Genomic DNA, 17236 nt, shown 5'->3' with positions numbered 1-17236 from the left:
TGCTGGCTTTACCTTGCACTAAACGTTATTCCCTTATCAAGTACCTATACACTGTAAATGGCTCGACTGTAATCGGGTGTCGTCTTTCCGCTGACTGGTTAGCACGCAACAAAACCTTTTCACTGTACCTCGGTACACGTGACAATAAACTAAACTGACTAAAATGGCGGCACGGTGGCGCAGCGGTAGAGTTGCTGCCCTACAGCGCCATAGACCCGGGTTCGATCCCGTCTGTACGGAGTTTGTACGTTCTCCCCGTGACCCGCATGAATTTTCTCCGAGATCTTCGGTTTCCTCCCACACTCCAAAGACGTGCAGGTTTGTAGGTTAATTGGCTTGGTGTAAATGTAAATTGTCCCTAGTGTGGGATAGTGTTAGTGTGCGGGGATCGCTGGTCGGTGAGGACTCGGTGGGCCGAAGGGCCTGTTTCCGCGCTGTATCTCTAAACTAAACTAACGTTTCACCCTCCGTTTTGGTGCTGTTATAATTAACACAGAAACATAGAAAACAGGTGCAGGGGTAGGCCATTCGGCCCTTCGAGCCAGCACCGCCATTCAATACGATCGTAGCTGATCATCCAGAATCAGTACCCCGTTCCTGCTTTCTCCCCATATCCCTTGATTCCGTTAGCCCGAAGAGCTAAATCTAACTCTCTCTTGAAAACATCCAGTGAATTGGCCTCCACTGCCTTCTGTGTCAGAGAATTCCACAGATTCTGGCCTCCCATCACAGTGAGGTGGTGACTGGAGGAGATTCACTGTGATGGATGTTTCTTTTTTTTTTTTTGTGATTGTGTGTGTAATTGCTTATTTTTATTGCTCTATTGCTGGACTGTGGGTGGACTTTCATTTTGCTGCACATCTTGTATGTGTATGTGACAAATAAACTTGACTTGACTTACTTTGGTGGTAAGAATAGGAAAGCTGAGTATTATCTGAATGGTGTCGTTAGGAAAAGGGGACGTACAACGATATCTGGGTGTCCTAGTGCATCAGTCACTGAAAGGAAGCATGCAGGTACAGCAGGCAGTGAAGAAAGCCAATGGAATGTTGGCCTTCATAACAGGAGGAGTTGAGTATAGGAGCAAAGAGGTCCTTCTGCAGTTGTACAGGGCTCTAGTGAGACCGCACCTGGAGTACTGTGTGCAGTTTTGGTCTCCAAATTTGAGGAAGGATATTCTTGCTATTGAGGGCGTGCAGCGTAGGTTTACTAGGTTTATTCCCGGAATGGCGGGACTGTCATATGTTGAAAGACTGGAGCGACTAGGCTTGTATACACTGGAATTTAGAAGGATGAGAGGGGATCTTATCGAAACGTATAAGATTATTAAGGGGATGGACACGTTAGAGGCAGGAAACATGTTCCCAATGTTGGGGGAGTCCAGAACAAGGGGCCACACAGTTTAAGAATAAGGGGCAGGCCATTTAGAACGGAGATGAGGAAAAACTTTTTCAGCCAGAGAGTTGTGAATCTGTGGAATTCTCTGCCTCAGAAGGTAGTGGAGGCCAATTCTCTGAATGCATTCAAGAGAGAGCTAGATAGAGCTCTTAAGGATAGCGGAGTCAGGGGGTATGGGGAGAAGGCAGGAATGGGGTACTGATTGAGAATGATCAGCCATGATCACATTGAATGGCGGTGCTGGCTCGAAGGGTCGAATGGCCTCCTCCTGCACCTATTGTCTATTGTCTATTGTTAGCCCTAAGAGCTAAATCTAACTCTCTCTTGAAAACATCCAGTGAATTGGCCTCCACTGCCTTCTGTGGCAGAGAATTCCACAGATTCTGGCCTCCCATCACAGTGAGGAGGTGACTGGAGGAGATTCACTGTGATGGATGTTTCTTTTTTTTTTGGTTTGTGATTGTGTGTGAATTTGCTTATTTTTATTGCTGAACCTGTCATTTCACTGCACATCTTGTATGTGTATGTGACAAATAAACTTGACTCGACTCTCTGGGTGAAAAGGTTTTTCCTCATCTCAGTGCCACAGAAGGTAGTTGAGGCCAGTTCATTGGCTATATTTAAGAGGGAGTTAGATGTGGCCCTTGTGGCTAAAGGGATCAGGGGGTATGGAGAGAAGGCAGGTACGGGATACTGAGTTGGATGATCAGCCATGATCATATTGAATGGAGGTGCAGACTCGAAGGGCCGAATGGCCTACTCCTGCACCTATTTTCTATGTTTCTATGTTTCTATGTTTCTATGTTCAATAGACAATAGACAATAGGTGCAGGAGGAGGCCATTCGGCCCTTCGAACCAGCACCACCATTCAATGTGATCATGGCTGATCATTCTCAATCAGTACCCCGTTCCTGCCTTCTCCCCATACCCCCTGACTCCGCTATCCTTAAGAGCTCTATCTAGCTCTCTCTTGAATGCATTCAGAGAATTGGCCTCCACTGCCTTCTGAGGCAGAGAATTCCACAGATTCACAACTCTCTGACTGAAAAAGTTTTTCCTCATCTCCGTTCTAAATGGCCTTACCCCTTATTCTTAAACTGTGGCCACTTGTTCTGGACTCCCCCAACATTGGGAACATGTTTCCTGCCTCTAACGTGTCCAACCCCTTAATAAACTTATACGTTTCGATAAGATCTCCTCTCATCCTCTATTGTTGTTCCTGTGCTGTTAGGGTTGCCAACTTCCTCACTCCCAAATACAGGACAAGGTGACATCACGTGACCTCACGTGACCTCACCCAGCCAGTGGCCACGTGCTCCCGCTCCACCAATGGCGACCTCTCATCCTTCTAAATTCCAATGTATACAGTGTATAAATGGCCGACCCCTTGTTCTCAGATCCCTAATGGACCACTGGCTTGTTCCCCCCGCAGAGTTTTGGGATTTGCCGATGAACCAGCAGCAAGGCCGGTGTTGCCCGGACTCTACCGGTGGTTCGGCGGAGATCGCCGCCGTCCCGACCGCGCAGCTCCTGAGGCAGCAAAACCTCCCCATGTGCTCCATCCAGGTGACCGGCGAAAACGGGGCGCTCTTCTTCATCAACCCGCTCTTCCTGAGGGAACACGGCGACGCCTGGCTGGAGCCGGAGTCCCCACGCACCTTCCGGCGATCCCGGGTGGCCACCAAATGCAGGAAGCACTCGGCTGTGTGCGCCAGGAGCCCCGGCTCGCCGCAGAAGCAACCGGACACCCTGGAGAGGAATGACAGCGAGAAGTCGGACTCAGGGAGGAGCGTAGATGGCGACGAGATATTTAAAGGTAACTAAAGACGGAGTAACTCAGCGGGTCAGGCAGCATCTCTGGAGAACACGGATGGGTGACGTTTCACAGAGTGCTGGAGTAACTCAGCGGGTCAGGCAACATCTCTGGAGAACACGGATGGGTGACGTTTCACAGAGTGCTGGAGTAACTCAGCGGGTCAGGCAGCATCTCTGGAGAACATGGATAGGTGACGTTTCACAGAGTGCTGGAGTAACTCAGCGGGTCAGGCAGCATCTGTGGGGAGAAGGAATGGGTGGTGGTTGAGTTGAGTTGGGTTGGGTGGGAGAGGGTTGAGTTGGGTTGGGTTGGGTTGGGTTGAGTTGAGTTGGGTTGAGTGGCGTTTCACAGAGTGCTGGAGTAACTCAGCGGGTCAGGCAGCATCTGTGGGGAGAAGGAATGGGTGGTGTTTGAGTTGGGTTGGGTGGGAGAGGGTTGAGTTGGGTTGGGTTGGGTTGGGTTGAGTTGAGTTGGGTTGAGTGGCGTTTCACAGAGTGTTGGAGTAACTCAGCGGGTCAGGCAGCATCTGTGGAGAACATGGATAGGTGACGTTTCAGAGTGCTGGAGTAACTCAGCGGGTCAGGCAGCATCTGTGGGGAGAAGGAAAGGGGTCACTCTTCAAAGTGGCGCAGTGGTAGTGCCGGAAACCCGGGTTGGATCCCAACTAGGGGGGCCGTCTGTACGGAGTTTGTACGTTCTCCCCGTGACCGCGTGGGTTTTCTCCGAGATCTTCTGTTTCTTCCCACACTCCAAAAACACTCCAAAAACATACAGGTCTCTACGTTAATTGGCTTGGTGTAAATGTTAAATTGACCTTAGTGTGTGTGTGTAGGTTAGTGGTAGTGTGAGGGCATCGCTGGTCGGCATTACCCCCTCCCGCCCCTGATATCAGTCTGAAGAAGGATCTCGACCCGAAATGTCACCCATTCCTTCTCTCCAGAGATGCTGCCTGACCCGCTGAGTTACATAGAAACATAGAAAACAGGTGCGTGAGGAGGCCATTCGGCCCTTCGAGCCAGCACCGCCATTCATTGTGATCATGGCTGATCGTCCCCAATCAATGACCCGTGCCTGCCTTCTCCCCATATCCCTTGATTCCACTAGCCCCTAGAGCTCTATCTAACTCTCTCTTAAACCCATCCAGTGAATGGGCCTCCACTGCCCTCTGTGGCAGAGAATTCCACAAATTCACAACCCTCTGGGTGAAAATGTTTCTTCTCACCTCAGTTTTAAATGGGCTCCCCTTTATTCTCAGACTGTGGCCCCTAGTTCTGGACTCCCCCAACATTGGGAACATTTTTCCGGCATCTAGCTTGTCCAGTCCTTTTATAATTTTATATGTTTCTATAAGATCCCCTCTCATCCTTCTAAATTCCAGTGAATACATGCCTAGTCTTTTCAATCTTTCCTCATATGACAGTCCCGCCATCCCAGGGATCAATCTCATGAACCTACGCTGCACTGCCTCAATTACAAGGATGTCCTTCCTCAAATTAGGAGACCAAAACTGCACACAATGCTCCATGCTAGAGTTACTCCAGCATTTTGTGCCTTCCTTCAGTTTAAGCCTAGTGAGACCGCACCTGGAGTACTGTGTGCAGTTGTACAGGGCCCTAGTGAGACCGCACCTGGAGTACTGTGTGCAGTTGTACAGGGCCCTAGTGAGACCGCACCTGGAGTACTGTGTGCAGTTGTACAGGGCCCTAGTGAGACCGCACCTGGAGTACTGTGTGCAGTTGTACAGGGCCCTAGTGAGACCGCACCTGGAGTCCTGTGTGCAGTTGTACAGGGCCCTAGTGAGACCGCACCTGGAGTACTGTGTGCAGTTGTACAGGGCCCTAGTGAGACCGCACCTGGAGTACTGTGTGCAGTTGTACAGGGCCCTAGTGAGACCGCACCTGGAGTACTGTGTGCAGTTGTACAGGGCCCTAGTGACACCGCACCTGGAGTACTGTGTGCAGTTTTGGTCTCCAAATTTGAGGAAGGATATTCTTGCTATTGAGGGCGTGCAGCGTAGATTCACTAGGTTAATTCCCGGAATGGCGGGACTGTCATATGTTGAAAGACTGGAGCGACTGGGCTTGTATACACTGGAATTTAGGATGAGAGGGGATCTTATTGAAACATATAAGATTATTAAGGGATTGGACATGTTAGAGGCAGGATACATGTTCCCAATGTTGGGTGGAGTCCAGAACCAGGGGCCACAGTTTAAGAATAAGGGGTAGGCCATTTAGAACGGAGATGAGGAAAAACATTTTCAGTCAGAGAGTTTTGAATCTGTGGCATTCTGTCCCTCAGAAGGCAGTGGAGGCCAATTCTCTGAAAGCATTCAAGAGAGAGCTTGATAGAGCTCTTAAGGATAGCGGAGTGAGGGGGTATGGGGAGAAGGCAGGAACGGGGTACTGATTGAGAATGATCAGCCATGATCACATTGAATGGTGGTGCTGGCTCGAAGGGCCGAATGGCCTCCTCCTGCACCTATTGTCTATTGTCTATTGTCTGAAGATTGTGTTTGTGATCACATCCCCATGCTCTAATAGTAACCTACTCTTGGCATTGGTCTTACCCACACCATCTTTCCCAATGGGACCATTGCATGCATTTTGTGTCTTCCTTCGGTTTAAGCCAAGTGAGACCGCACCTGGAGTACTGTGTGCAGTTGTACAGGGCCCTAGTGAGACCGCACCTGGAGTACTGTGTGCAGTTGTACAGGGCCCTAGTGACACCGCACCTGGAGTACTGTGTGCAGTTTTGGTCTCCAAATTTGAGGAAGGACATCCTTGCTATTGAGGGCGTGCAGCGTAGGTTCACCAGGTTAATTCCCGGAATGGTCCAATGCACCTATTGTCTAAGCCAGCATCTGCAGTTTTCTTTCCTGAGGTGAACTCTGTGCTTTCTCTGCAGGTTCCAATCCCGAGTCTATCGCGGAGCACCAATCTACGTTGCTGAGGAGGAACATGTTGACTCGGCGAGCGGTGTGGAGTTGGGGGGAGAACTCGGAGCCCGACACTGGGGAGCAGGAGGCCGGGTCGCTGGGTGTCGGGGATCGGGGGCCATCGGGCAGGGAGAGTTGTACCTTGCCCGGTAACTACCGCGCCTCCTGGGCCGAGGCAGCAAGCATCCAGAGGGGCTCCCCAACCCTCCGCAAGTCCCACTCCGAGACGTCCCTCTTCGCCTGCGAGAGTCCCCCTCTGCCACCCATCTCCGAGCTGGACTCCCTGTCGATTAGCAGCGTGGAGGAGGAGAGCGTGCCGCTGACCGCGACGGCACGGCACCGACGCCAGCGCCACTCGCACGGCCTGACCGACAAGGTGAAGAACCGCCTGTCGGCCGTGGGCCACGCCTTCGGGGGCCTGGTGTCTCCCGACCGCCGGGTCCGCAACAGGATCGAGGAGCTGGGCCACAACAGGGACTGCTACTTCGGCAGCCTGGTCCAGGGCTTCGTCTCGTACACTGCCACCAGCGGGCACCAGCACGCCAGCAGCACCGAGATGCTGCAGGGAGTCCAGCAGATGATGGGCAGCCTCCGCAACTACCTGACACACAGCTCCGAACTCAAGCACATCCTCGACCAAGCCGACCACGAAGACTGTGACACCGGTACGACCTTGTGTCCCGTCTTTCACCACCCCGCACCACCCACCCCCAACCTCACCACCACCCCACCCACCCCCAACCTCACCACCCCCCACCAACCTCAAGAACCTCACCACCCACCCCCTCCTCCCTCACCCGCCCCCTCCACCCTCTCCACCCCTCACCACCCTCCCCCCTTCCCTCACCACACCTCCCTCCCTTACCAACCCCCCTCACCACCCTCCCTCCTCCCCACCCCCAACCTCACCTCCCTCCCCTCACCTCCCTCCCCTCCCTCATCACTAGGGCTGCCAACTTCCTCACTCCCAAATACGGGACAAGGTGACGTCACCGTCCCGCGCCCCATGTGGCCTCACCCAGCCAGCGGCCACGTGCTCCCACTCCACCAATGGCGGCTGCCCGGGCCGGGAGGCGGGTTCCCCTTGTCCCGTATTAGGCCCGCGGGCCACTGTCAGCCTGGACAGTGTAGGCCCGGACAGTGTAGGCCATTAGGCGAACACACTCCATTAGCCTACACTGTCCGGGCCTGCACTGTCCGGGCCTACAGCGCCCCCCCGGGCTTACACTGTCCGGGCTGACAGTGGCCCGCGGGGCTTACACTGTCCGGGCCTACAGCGCCCCCGGGGCTTACACTGTCCGGGCCTACACTGTCTGGGCTGACAGTGGCCCGCGGGCCTAATACGGGACAAGGGCGGACCCTTAAGGGACAAACTAATTTAGCCCAAAATACAGGATGTCCCTACCCAGCTAATATGGGACAGTTGGCAACCCTAGCCACACCCCCCTCACCCTCCCTCCCCTTCACTCAAAAGTTCATGTGATAGGAGCCATTCGGCCCATCCAATCTACTCCGCCATTCAATCATGGCTGATCTAGCTCTCCCTCTCACCGCGCTAACAGGGCAGCGCAGAGGGTAGAGCTGCTGCCTTACAGAGCAGACAGCGCCAGAGACCCCGGGTTCGATCCCGACTACGGGCGCTGTCTATACCGAGTTTCTACGTTCTCACCGCAAACCTTGCATAAGTTACATAAGGTAATCATTGGTGTCTCGGTGGCACCTCTTTGTTCTTGGAGCCCCCCCACCCCTCTGGGACCCTCTTTGTTCTCAGCGCCCCACCCCCCCCCCCCCCCCTCCACCGAGTCCCCCTGTTCTTGGCGGACCCCCACAGCCTCAGAATTAAAGGATGTTCTTTTAGGAAGGAGATGAGGAGAAATTTCTTTAGAGGGCGGTGAATCTGTGGAATTCTTTGCCACTGAAGGCTGTGGAGGCCAAGTCAGTGGATATTTTTAAGGCAGAGATAGATAGATATTTGATTAGCGTGGGTATCAGGGGTTGTGGGGAGAAGGCAGGAGAATGGGGTTAGGAGGGAGAGATCGATCAGCCGTGATTGAATGGGGGAGTAGACTTGATGGGCCAAATGGCCTAATTCTGCTCCTATCTCTTGTGACCTTATTACCCTCCCTGGGTCCCTCTTTGTTCTCAGCGGCCCCCCCACCCCCACCCCCTCCCCCTTCCCCCTTCCCCCATCCCTCCCCCCTCCCCCTCCCCCTCCCCCTCCCCCTCCCCCTCGGGTCTCTCTTCCACTAAATTGCCACCAGTATGGGAGGTGGCAAAAGAACCAGAAGGAATTGATGAATGTACGAAGAGGAATAGTTTACAGGGGACATCATTGGGGCAGTGAGGTTGCTCCAAGACCTGGCAGTGGTGTGACGGGCCGAACGGCCTCAACTCCTCTATGCCAAAAGAATATTTTTTTTAAATGAGAACCTCACCGACTTCTCCTGTGCTACCCCCTTCCTCCTTCTGCTGAATCCTGGTTCCCCTTAAACACCTCAAACAGCTCCTGTGGGCCCCGGTTCCACATTCTCAATGCTCTTGTGGTGCAGAAAGGTCCCTCTGAGATTCTGTGCAAACATCAGAGGCCTGTGGTGTTAATGCATAATGACACGGTGGCACAGCGGTAGAGTTGCTGCCTCACAGTGCCCTCCATTCCCTTGTTGCAATGGGGCCTGCAGTGCTCCCAGTGCACCTGCACCACCTTCCCCATCCCACCATCCTTCCCTGACCCCCGAAACAGGGGACCCCCAGACCCCTGTAGGTCCTCTTTGTCCAAGTAACAAAATGGCAAGTTGGAGACAGGAACTTGCCCTAGGTTTACCAGGTTAATTCCCGGAATGGCGGGACTGTCGTATGTTGAAAGACTGGAGCGACTAGGCTTGTATACACTGGAATTTAGAAGGATGAGAGGGGATCTTATCGAAACGTATAAGATTATTAAGGGGTTGGACACGTTAGAGGCAGGAAACATGTTCCCAATGTTGGGGGAGTCCAGAACAAGGGGCCACAGTTTAAGAATAAGGGGTAGGCCATTTAGAACTGAGATGAGGTAAAACTCTTTCAGTCAGAGAGTTGCGAATCTGTGGAATTCTCTGCCTCAGAAGGCAGTGGAGGCCAATTCTCTGAATGCATTCAAGAGAGAGCTGGATAGAGCTCTTAAGGATAGCGGAGTCAGGGGGTACGGAGAAGGCAGGAATGGGGTACTGATTGAGAATGATCAGCCATGATCACGGTGAATGGCGGTGCTGGCTCGAAGGGCCGAATGGCCTCCTCCTGCACCTATTGTCTATTGTCACAGCGCCAGAGACCCACGTCCAACCCTGACCACGGGTGCTCTCTCTACGGAGTTTGTACGGAGCACCTGGAGAAAACCCACACAGGTCACGGGGGGAACGTACAAACTCCGCACAGACAGCACCCAAGGGCAGGATCGAACCCATGTCTCGGGCAGATTCTGATAGACAGGAAGGAAAAATTGGTCACCTAACGTTGGAGAATTTATTCCTGCAAATGCGGGTTTAGTTTAGTTTGGTTTAGAGATACAGAGTGGAAACGGGCCCTTCGGCCCACGTTGATCAGCGAACAACCATTCACACAGGTTCTATGTTATCCCATTTCCACATCTACTCCCTACACACAAGCGGCACTTTATAGAAGCTAATTAACCTACAAACCCACAGACGGCTTTGGAGTGTGGGAGGAAACCGGAGCACCCGGAGGAAACCCACGAGGTCACAGACAATCCACACACAGACGCACACACAGACACACATACACGCACACAGACATACACACAGACACGCACGCACACAGGCAAACACACATGCAGACACACAGGCAAACACACACGCACACATGCAGACACACACGCACATAGACATGCAGACACACACAGGCAAACACACACACACACACACAGGCAAACACACACGCACACATGCAGACACACACGCACATAGACATGCAGACAGACACACACACACACACAGTCACACACACGCACACAGACACACACACGCACATAGACACACACACACACACACACACACACACACACACACACGCAGCACCCGAGGTCAGGATGGAACCCAGGTCTCTGGCGCTGCGCACTAACGTATTGGGATTTTCCGGAGAAGATGTCCATCAACTTTTCCAGCCACCCTTTCTCTCACCACCTTGAGGGGAATTCACATGAAAGCCGGAGTAGGGATTGTCACAGATCCATATCTGTACTCAGGCCCATAGTTAAGTCACTCACTTTCTAAGAATGTCTGCAGCCACTGGAAGGAGCTACACAGAAGTCAGACACTGTGGCTTTCCGGGCGCTGTGTCACAGCGCAGAGAGACATATTCATCCACTTCCTGCAAGTCAGACACCTCTGAGGCTCGGCCACACGATGTTTAATGTGGGTTTGCAACACCCTAGAGTGACCATGTTAATGTGCAGGAAGGAACTGTGCTGATGTTGGTTTACACCGAGGGCAGACACAAAATGCTGGAGTAACTCAACGGGACAGGCTGCATCTCTGGAGAGAAGGAATGGGTGACGTTTCAGGAGTCTGAAGAAGGGTCTCGACCCGAAACGTCACCCATTCCTTCTCTCCAGAGATGCTGCCTGTCCCGCTGAGTTACTCCAGCATTTTGTGTCTGCCCTCGGTGTCCATGTTAATGTCCAGAACACATCCACCACTAACCGTAATATCTGTAGAACATTTCAATTATATTTGCTAGGCTTTCTTTTATTTTCCCCCCTGATCATGAGAAATGTAAATACTCAAGGCTGGGTTGTTAGACTGACAGGCAAGAGTCATCTAATTGAGTAGGGCCTCATATTTCACTTGGACAGCTTACATCCCAGCGATATGACTCTCGATTTCTCCAACTTCGAGTAACCCTAGATTTCCCTCTCTCTCCATCCCTCCCCCCTTCCCAGTTCTCCCACCAGTCTTCCTGTCTCCAACTACATTCCATCTTTGTCCCATGACATCAGTCTGAAGAAGGGTCTCGACCCGAAACGTCGCCCATTCCTTCTCTCCAGAGATGCTGCCTGTCCCATTGAGTTACTCCAGCATTGTGTGTCTACCTTTGATTTGTACCAGCATCTGCAGTTATTTTCCTACACAGTCTGAAGAAGGGTCTCAACCCGAATGGGTCATGTGGGCAAGTTTTGACCCATTCCTTCTCTCCAGAGATGCTGCCTGACCCGCTGAGTTACTCCAGCATTGTGTGTCTACCTTCGATTTTAACTAGCGCCTGCAGTTTTTTGTCTACCTCCTTGTGAATACTTCTGGTTCGGGCTCTGGTTGATTACTGTGCAAACACCTCATAAGAGGCTGTCTCATGCAGGTTCCCCCTGACTCTGAACTCTTCCCTGTCTTTGCAGAGACGGCCATCCAGAAGGCCCTGCAGAAGTGCGTGCTGAAGCCACTGAGAGACCACATCTACTCCTGCCTGGCCGACTTCCACACCAAGGACGGCTCGCTGAAGAAGCTGGCGGACAAGCAGCTGGTCGTGCAGACCCAGAGCCTGGCACAGCTGGGCGTAACGGCCAGCGTGCCCGATGCCCCAGCGCTGGAGAAGATCCAGCAGAAGCTCAGCGCCATGCACCTGGCCTACTCGCCCTTCAAGAAGGTGGCACAGCTCCTGAAAGCTTGCAAGCTCATCTATGAAGCAATGTCCGCGACATCAGGTAAGGACAATATCCTTTGTGTTGGGAAAATAAAACTGCAGGTGCTGATTTAAACCGAAGGTAGACACAAAATGCCAGGTTAATTCCCGGAATGGCGGGACTGTCATATGTTGAAAGACTGGAGCGACTAGGCTTGTATACACTGGAATTTAGAAGGATGAGAGGAGATCTTATCGAAACGTATAAGATTATTAAGGGTTTAGAAACATAGAAAATAGGTGCAGGAGCAGGCCATTCGGCCCTTCGAGCCTGTACGCACCGCCATTCAATATCATCATGGCTGATCATCCAACTCAGTAACCTGTACCTGCCTTCTCTCCATACCCCCTGATCCCTTTAGCCACAAGAGCCACATCTAACTCACTCTTAAATATAGCCAATGAACTGGCCTCAACTACCTTCTGTGGCAGAGAATTCCACAGATTCACCACTCTCTGTGTGAAAAAAAACTTTCTCATCTCGGTCCTAAAAGACTTCCCCCTTATCCTCAAACTGTGACCCCTTGTTCTGGACTTCCACAACATCGAGAACAATCTTCCTTGGACTATTTAGAGGCAGGAAACATGTTCCCAATGTTGGGGGAGTCCAGAACAAGGGGCCACAGTTTAAGAATAAGGGGTAGGCCATTTAGAACGGAAATGAGGAAAAACTTTTTCAGTCAGAGAGTTGTGAACCTGTGGAATTCTCTGCCTCAGAAGGCAGTGGAGGCCAATTCTCTGAATGCATTCAAGAGAGAGTTAGATAGAGCTCTTAAGGATAGCGGAGTCAGGGGGTATGGGGAGAAGGCAGGAACGGGGTACTGATTGAGAATGATCAGCCATGATCTCATTGAATGGCGGTGCTGGCTCGAAGGGCCGAATGGCCTCCTCCTGCACCTATTGTCTATTGTCTATAAAAGGAATAGATGTTGTTTTGGGTCAGGAACTTTCTTTCGGACCCGTCTGAAGAAGGGTCCAGAGCCGAAACATCACCTATTCATGTTCTCTGGAGATGCTGCCTGACCCGCAGAGTTACTCCAGTACTCTGTGTCCATCTTTGATGGAAACCAGTTGCTTTCTGAACGACGCCAGTGTCACTGGCACAGCTCACGTTGTGACTCCTCTGTTGCAGGAAAGCCCTACGGAGCCGATGACTTCCTGCCAGTGCTGACCTACGTGCTGGCGACCAGCAACCTGACCCAGCTCAGTCTGGACGTGGAGTACATGATGGAACTGCTGGACCAGAGCCTGCTTCAGGGAGAAGGTAAGGTGGGGCCCCACCAAACCAGGCAAAGGGCCACCTGCCCGTCAAGTCAAGTTTATTTGTCACGTACACATACCCGATGTGCAGTGAAATGAAAGTGGCAATGCCTGCGGATTGTGCACAGTTACAGCATATAAATAAAGTTAATAAGTTAATATAGAGAAGACAAAATTTAGTCCCTGGAGTTATTATAGTTAACAGTCCTGATGGCCTGTGGGAAGAAACTCCGTCTCATCCTCCCAGCGTGACAGCGGAGGCGTTTGCCTGACCGTTGCAGCTGGAACAGTCCGTTACTGGGGTGGTAGGGGTCCCCCATAATGTTGCTGGCTCTGGATCTGCACCTCCTGATGTATAGGTCCTGCAGGGGGACGAGTGTAGTTCCCATGGTGCGTTCAGCCGAACGCACTACTCTCCGCAGGGCCTTCCTGTCCTGGGCAGAGCTGTTCCCAAACCAGACTGTAATGTTGCCGGACGGGATGCTCTCTACAGCCCCAGAGTAGAAGCACTGAAGGATCCTCAGAGTCCTCTGAATTTCCTCAGCTGTCTGAGGTGGTAAAGGCGCTGCCTTGCCTTACCCACCAGTGTGGCAATGTGTGTTGTCCATGTCAGATCCTCTGTGATGTCCATCTTAGTTTAGGTTAGAGATACAGCGCGGAAACAGGCCCACAGGGTCCGCGCCGACCAGCGATCCCCGCGCATTAGCACCCACCATGGACATTTACCAAGGCAATTAACGTACGAACCTGCACGCCTTTGGAGTGTGGGAGGAAACCGAAGATGTAGGGAGAAAACCCACGCAGGTCACGTGGAGAACGTACAAACTCCGTACAGACGCCAACCTCCTCACTCCCAAATAAAGGTGACGTCACCGCCCCGCGCCCCATGTGACTTTACCCAGCCAGCGGCCACGTGCCAGAGTTAGATTTCAAAGTCCTTTACCTGGAGGGATTGGGGTGCTTATCAGCAGACAGGAACTGATGGGGTCCATTCGGCCTCCTGAGCCTGTTCTGCCAACTCCACGATGTTAGGCCCCAGTGTGGACAGAGATACGATACGGGGGAAAAAATCGCAATCTCCGTCGATGTAAGAGATTAGAAAAAGCTCTATTAGAAAAAGTTCGGCCGCCATTGGTGGAGCGGGAGCGCGTGGCCGCTGGCTGGGTGAGGTCACGTGGGGCGCGGGGCGGTGACGTCACCCTTTGTCCCATATTCGGGAGTGAGGAAGTTGGCAACCGCACTAATCCGGGACAAGGGCGGTCCCGTACTAATTGAGCCAAAATACGGGATGATACAGGACAGTTGGCAACCCTACCTGTAACGCCACACTGCAAATGTTCCCCAGACACAGGTGGGTTTAAAGGCCAACGGGGGGAGGAGTGGGGGGGGGGGGGGGCCGGGGGGGGTTTTAATCAAGGCAGCCGTCCTGACGACCTGCTGTTTCCTCCTTGTGCAGGGGGCTATTACTTGACCACATGTTCGGGGCTCTGTTCCACATCAGCACCTTCCAGGCCAAGTCACTGAGCCGGAAGATGAGCGATGAGGCCAAGTCGTCCCTATACCAGTGGAGGAGGAGGAGAACACTGCACCACAACCAGTCTCGCCGGCGATCAGCACAGGTCAGTGTCTCTGGGGGGGGGGGGTGGGGGTAGGGGGGCTGGCATCCTCATACCTCTCCCCGCATTGCACGGCAGCCTAGAACCCGTGTTCACTTTCTGGCCACAGCCTGTTGAACAAGGTCTCGACCCGAAAGAAACGTCACCCATTCCCTTCTCTCCGGAGATGCTGCCTGACCCGCTGAGTTACTCCAGCATTTTGTGTCTACCATGGCAACCGTCCTTGTACGTGTAGGAAAGAACTGCAGATGCTGGCTTAAATCGAAGGTTGACACAAAATGCTGGAGTAACTCAGCGGGTCAGGCAGCATCTCTGGAGAGAAGGAATGGGTGACCTTCGTCCATCTGTCAAATTCCCAACCTCGCCTGTATCAACTTATTACCTGCCACTGTGTCCTGCCCTTCCTCTCTTCCAGCTTTCTCTTCCCCCCCCCCCCCCCCCCCCCCACACACAATCGGTCTTGACCAAAATGTCACCTATCCATGTTCTCCACAGATGCTGCCTGACCCGCTGAGTTACTCTTGGTGGGAAATCTAAAATTAGGAGAAGTATCTGGGGTAATTCATTTAACAGAGATGAGGAGGCTTATCTCAGTGGGTTGGTGAACCTAATTGCACAGGTCACCATCACTAATCAGGTCACCGTCCCTAACTAGGTCACATTCACTAATCAGGTCACTGCTACTAACCCGGTCACCATCATGAACCAGGTCACCATCACTAACCAGGTCGCTGTCACTAACCTGGTCACCATCATTAACCAGATCACCTCAATTAACCAGGTCACCATCACTAACCAGGTCACCATCACTATTCAGGTCACCATCACTAACCTGGTCATCGTCATTAACCAGATACCATCACTATCCGGGTCACCATCACTAACCAGATCACCACCATTAACCAGGTCACCATCACTAACCAGGTCACCATCACTAACCAGGTCACCATCATTAACCAGGTCACCATCACTAACCCCCATCATTAACCAGGTCACCATCACTATCCAGGTCACCATCACTAACTAGGTCACCACCCCACCATTAACCTGGTCACCATGACTAACCCGGTCACCATCACTAACCAGGTTACTGTCACTAACCTGGTCATCATGACTAACCCGGTCACCTCTCCTCCCACAGGATTTGCTGACGGTTTACCTGCAGGAGCTGGGTGGTGACCAGGTGACCGTTCTGGCGCCGGTGCACATGAGTGCGGCGGAGGTGTGCAAGGCTTGCGCCGAGAGGTTCGAGGTGCCGGACCCAGAGAGCTACGGGCTGTTTGTGGAGCGTGGCGGGGAGTACCGACCGCTGGAGCAAGACGCCTGCCCCCAGCTGGTCAAGCAGGAGGCCCGGCAAGACCAGCCCATGGCTAGTTTCATCTACAGGGTGACGGGAGGGGGCGAACCGCAGCCGTCCCCACCAGAGGAGCAGCTGACCCCCTTGTGAGATGTCCCCACCCTGCCCCATCCCACCCCACCCCACACCTGCACAAAGCCAAGCCACAACCCCAGGGCTGAGTGGCCTGGGTAGTCACAGGTTCTTGATCAGTATGGGTGCCAGGGGTCACGGGGAGAAGGCAGGAGAATGGGGTTAAGAGGGAGAGATAGATCAGCCATGACTGAATGGTGGAGCAGACTCGATGGGCCGAATGGCCCAACTCTACTACGAGAACATACGAAGAACCCGTCCCACAAAGTCTTGCTGGGGGATCTCCATTCTAAGTGAAAGTCGAGGCACTGCAAGTCTGAGGAAGCACAGCGGGGGCTGTGGGGCAGAGACCTGGAGCGGCGTCAGACTGGAGGCCATTCAGCCCTCGAGCCGCCTGCTAGCACTCACCTGCTCCACCAAGCTGAGCGATGGCCCGCATCAGCGTGGATAGGTTGACACAAAATGCTGGAGTAATTCAGCTGGTCCCGCTGAGTTAATCCAGCATTTTGTGTCTACCTTCGATTTAAACCAGCATCTGCAGTTTTCTTTCCTAGACCATGGATAGGTGACGTTTCACAGAGTGCTGGAGTAACTCAGCAGTGGAGGCCAATTCACTGGATGTTTTCAAGAGAGAGTTAGACTTAGCTCTTTGGGCAAATGGAATCAAGGGTTTATGGGGAGAAAGCAGGAAAGGGGTACAGATTCTGGATGATCAGCCATGATCGTATTGAATGGCGATGCTGGCTGGAAGGGCCGAATGGCCTACTTCTGCACCTATTTTTCTTCAGATTACTTTACCTACGCCCTGTCAGTTAACCAGAGACTCTTCAACGGACTGGGTTTCCCTCATCACCTCTGGACAATTCATTGATGGAGGGAGCTGGGGAATCACACCAGGCTGTGCTGCTGGCCACATTCATAGTGGTCAAATGGGCATAGTGTTGGCACGTATGGTTGCCTACTGTACATGTGGACCCAGGGTGCAGTCATGCCCTGTACAGCCGAGACATTTCGCCTGACAATTAAACTGTCCAAATGTTCAACTTGCCACAGCTGCACAGATAAATTATATTTTGCTTTTGTAATTTGTTACCAGCACATTGTAAAGATT

At 52.6% G+C, this 17236-nt stretch overlaps 1 protein-coding gene across 1 annotated transcript in view; it reads left to right on the top strand.

Moving 5' to 3' along the window:
• The window catches only part of LOC144611702 (ras and Rab interactor 2-like), a 33385-nt gene extending 16168 nt beyond the window's left edge, over positions 1-17217 (top strand). Inside the window, 7 exon segments of the mRNA XM_078430933.1 lie at positions 2832-3215; positions 6123-6818; positions 11537-11842; positions 12953-13084; positions 14537-14551; positions 14554-14699; positions 15838-17217. Of these exon segments, the coding sequence (XP_078287059.1) occupies positions 2832-3215; positions 6123-6818; positions 11537-11842; positions 12953-13084; positions 14537-14551; positions 14554-14699; positions 15838-16143 (1985 nt within the window). The 3' untranslated portion in view covers positions 16144-17217.
• Positions 17218-17236: the final 19 nt, after the last annotated feature.

Source organism: Rhinoraja longicauda, chromosome 41 (assembly GCF_053455715.1).
Source record: "Rhinoraja longicauda isolate Sanriku21f chromosome 41, sRhiLon1.1, whole genome shotgun sequence".
Taxonomy (NCBI): Eukaryota; Metazoa; Chordata; class Chondrichthyes; order Rajiformes; family Arhynchobatidae; genus Rhinoraja; species Rhinoraja longicauda.
The sequence above is the reverse complement of the archived record's forward strand: the minus strand, read 5'-3'. Positions and strand labels throughout refer to the sequence as shown.